The following is a 3630-nucleotide window of genomic DNA, read 5'->3' as shown; positions in this document are numbered from 1 at the left end:
GGTCCTGCTTATATGCAGAAGATATGGACACTAATGTGGTAGGATATGGGATCAAATATGTCTAACAAGGAGCATTATTTCCCCGCCCAGACTCACACAGTCACAAATCACCCCAATATTATCCCACAGCATAAACTGTAACATAAGTCTAATATGATCGTTGAGTGTTTGCTTCCAACAGAAGTTCTTTGTTTTGCTTATCTGTATATATATTACTATATTCTTCAATTCATCACAATAGATTTCTTTGATAAAAAATCATGAGAACGGGACTGCTTAAGCATAAGGTTCAATTCAAAGAGGTGTTATATACGGCAACCCAAGGAAGCAGCAAGGCGCTCCTTCTAAGCATCATTTGCAAACTGGTCTTGGAAAGTCCTCAGATTATCCTTCGACGAGCCGCCGTCCGTGATAGCTTCCTTCACTTTTGACTTCCATGCTATCGAGCTGCTTCGTATGGCAGCACCCTCCTTTGTATCACCCATGACTATTTCCACGCACCTCGTGAGCTCCTCGGCGTCTAGAAACCTGTCGGCATCGATTGCGGCGCGCACACCAATGCCCCACTCGATGACGAGGCGCGCGTTGGTGTCCTGATCGGACCACTGCGGCACTGCGATCACCGGCGCGCCGCACGCCACGCTCTCCAGCGTCGAGTTCCACCCGCAGTGCGTTACGAAGCACCCAACAGCCGGGTGAGACAGTACCCGCACCTGGTCGCACCACTCCACCACCATGCTCCGCTCGTTGTCGCCGCCGTCGTCATTGTCGTCTCTGCTGTCCTTGCGTACCACCCACAGGTACGACTGGCCGCTCGCGGCGAGGCCACGCTTCATCTCCTCCTTCTGCTGCTTGCTTGCTGCCGACATGCTCCCGAACGACACGTACACCACTGACCGCGCCGGCTTCGCGTCCAACCACTCCATGTAACCCTTTTCGTCGTGCTCGAAGAGATCTCCTACAACGGCGTTTGTGCCACTCCTCGTGCCATCAGCAAAGAGCGATAGGACGGCCGGACCGATGGGGAGCACGTCCAGTTCAGGCACGGACGCGATGGCGCCGAGCTCCAGCGCCTCCACGGTGTTCACGAGCACCATGGGTTTCCTTCCTCCGGTGCTGATGGGGACGTCCAGGTCCAGCTGCTGGAACGTCCTGCGGATGTTGCCGAACGCCGCTTCGAGCCTTCCGTCCGTGAGGTTGGTGAAGAAGCTCGGGAGGTCGCGGATGGCCATCCTTGGGAGGCCTGGCATGGACACCGTGAACCCCGGTTCGGCGGCGTGCTCCGTCACGATCCTCTCGTACCCGTGGAAGTAGTGGTAGTACACGGCCAGCATGGTTGCCGGCTGGTTCCAGTAGAGCGCGCGTGGCAATCCGCACTCCCGGGCGACCTCGGCGGCCCACCACATGAGCATGGAGTACACGACGCACGTCACGGGCCTGCCCCGCGCGGCGAGGCGGTCCAGCACCGACGAGAAGGTCTCGCGGCCGACCCGGCTGAACGCCTCACAGAATCTCCGCGCGTCGTCCCCGTCGTTGGCGAAGAGGTGGAAACCGTGGTCGTAGCCGTCGGAGTAGGGGACGTAGGAGATGGCGCCATCGTGGACCTCCTCGTCCGGGGACGCGAGCGAGGGGAACATGAGCCGGTGCGCGGACACGGCGGTAGACAGCGTCACACGAGCGCCCGGCATGGCCCGCAGGAGGCGCTCTGCGAGGGCACGCGCCGGGTTAATGTGGCCCTGGGTCGGGAACGCGACGATCAGGAAGTGCTGCGGCGCCATGGATGGACGCTGGCTGGAGCCTGGAGGTCCTTGGCTTCTTCAACCTATCAGCTGGTGCCTGGTGGAAGCATCACTGGAGTGCAGAATATGTAGACTGTAGAGTGAGGCTTGTTTGGCGCGCGGTGGCCGTGTCTAGCTAGCAGTGTTGTAGTACTCCAGTGGAGTACTAGCACTAGGATACGTGCGCCGTCGCACTGATGTCATTGCTTGCGGTAGCAACGGCTGATTGGGGTATGTCATTGCTTGCGGTAGCAGGCGCGGACACGGCGGCACAGCGTATACGAGGCGCAGCGTAATTACTTCAGATTGTGAAAGCCGAAAATGAGTAGTAGTACTATTGTACTTCTAAAACGTGCATTTTCCTGTTAGAACAACGACCCTCCTGGTTTTCTCCTGACGAGGAGCCCTAAAGATCAAAACAAAAGATGTGGGTGACTGGTGGATATGTTTTTTTGTCCTCATTTGACAACGATTTCTCAGTGGTGTTTCAGTTTCCTACGTGCTCCTCACTATAGTATGTGTAAGAATTGTGTAGGATTTAGATCATGTAGAATATTTTCTATATTAGTTGTGTGATTCATAGGAATATATTATATAGGAAATAATCATATAGAAATCTTCTAGTACAAATCTTATAGGAAAAAACATGACATCATACCTCATAAAAAAATCCTTTAGCACAATCAAAGAGAAATTATCTTTCTATATGATTCAACTAGGCACAACATACTAATCTTATATTTTTCCCATTCTTATAATTTTCCTATCCTATGAATCAAATGAGCCCTATAACTTTTCATCCAACCAATCAGTGTATGTTCGTTCACATCAACAAAGACATGGTAAGACTCTCATGGCAGTGAAATAAGGACACCAATACATCCAGGATCAGTTTGGTTGCTTCATGTTTTTTCTTTACCTTTTTTGGGTTTTGGATAGTTAGGTCTTGCTTGAGCGGAAACCGAGTCTGGACCTCTTTCTATGTTTCATTTGGTTGCCCAAAATATGTTTTGGTGCATTTTTGTTGATTGTTTGTTTGTCCTCATAAGTGTCTTCTTCGTGCTAGAGGAAAACTAAGTTGTTTAGTTATGTGCAAAATCTCTGCTATTACCTACTTCAAATGTGGTGATGTTACCTCAAAGCTTATAGCACATAAATAACAAATATAACACACATAAATACTACACTTAGACATGTAACATCAAATTAGTATGCAGGTTAACACATGTGTCGAACAATCACGGGTTCACATGAACACCCATGGTCAAAAGATACCATCATTAGGGGCATCCCTTGCCCCTGAAATATCAAGAGCTAAACCCCTAATCAAAAGACAGCACAAAAGTTCATAAGTTCATCGTTCACCCTACTAAACTGCTACTAGATACAAACAGACAGAAACAAGTAGGTCCTCACCTAGCCGTGGTCAAGGCAGGTGTAGTACCTAGTGGTGGAGTTGTTGGACTTGTAGATCGTCATCTTCCGGGATGAAGCCATGAATCTTGAACTCCACCATGGTGTTGTACTAGAGACGATCTCTGGTCAGTTCCTCCCCATCACCATTTGGTCGCCGTGATACGTTAGATGCGCTTGCTCGTCGCACCAGCGGTATGCAGACACACCCACGATGTGGGGTAGTGGGATCTTGATCCACTCCTCCAATCTTTGCTAGAACGCCGATGGAACGACAAGCATGTGCAACCCGTTCATGACGTATCACCGATGAGGAGTACGGGCCTAGGGGATGTGCCCGAGGTTCAGCTAACGGCAATGGATGTGTGGTTGCACCACCACTGCATGTACCTTGCCTGACACCACGGGCTTCAGAACCTTCGTCCAGAGGTTAAAGAGG

General features: G+C 51.0%; 1 protein-coding gene across 1 annotated transcript; it reads right to left on the bottom strand.

Moving 5' to 3' along the window:
* Positions 1–210: 210 nt before the first annotated feature.
* On the bottom strand, positions 211–1879 carry LOC124686724 (cyanidin 3-O-rutinoside 5-O-glucosyltransferase-like). Its single transcript, XM_047220625.1, has one exon. It carries the CDS (start codon positions 1776–1778, stop codon positions 345–347), a length of 1434 nt encoding a protein of 477 aa, XP_047076581.1. The 5' UTR covers positions 1779–1879; the 3' UTR covers positions 211–344.
* Between the last annotated feature and the right edge of the window lie 1751 nt (positions 1880–3630).

This window comes from Lolium rigidum, chromosome 2 (genome assembly GCF_022539505.1).
Source record: "Lolium rigidum isolate FL_2022 chromosome 2, APGP_CSIRO_Lrig_0.1, whole genome shotgun sequence".
Lineage (NCBI taxonomy): Eukaryota > Viridiplantae > Streptophyta > Magnoliopsida > Poales > Poaceae > Lolium > Lolium rigidum.
This window is presented reverse-complemented; position numbering and strand designations above follow the sequence as displayed.

What these genes read in the sequence shown, in the direction of transcription:
- LOC124686724 (XM_047220625.1), bottom strand. Translation starts at nt 1,778, where the DNA reads ATGGCGCCGCAGCACTTCCTGATCGTCGCGTTCCCGACCCAGGGCCAC.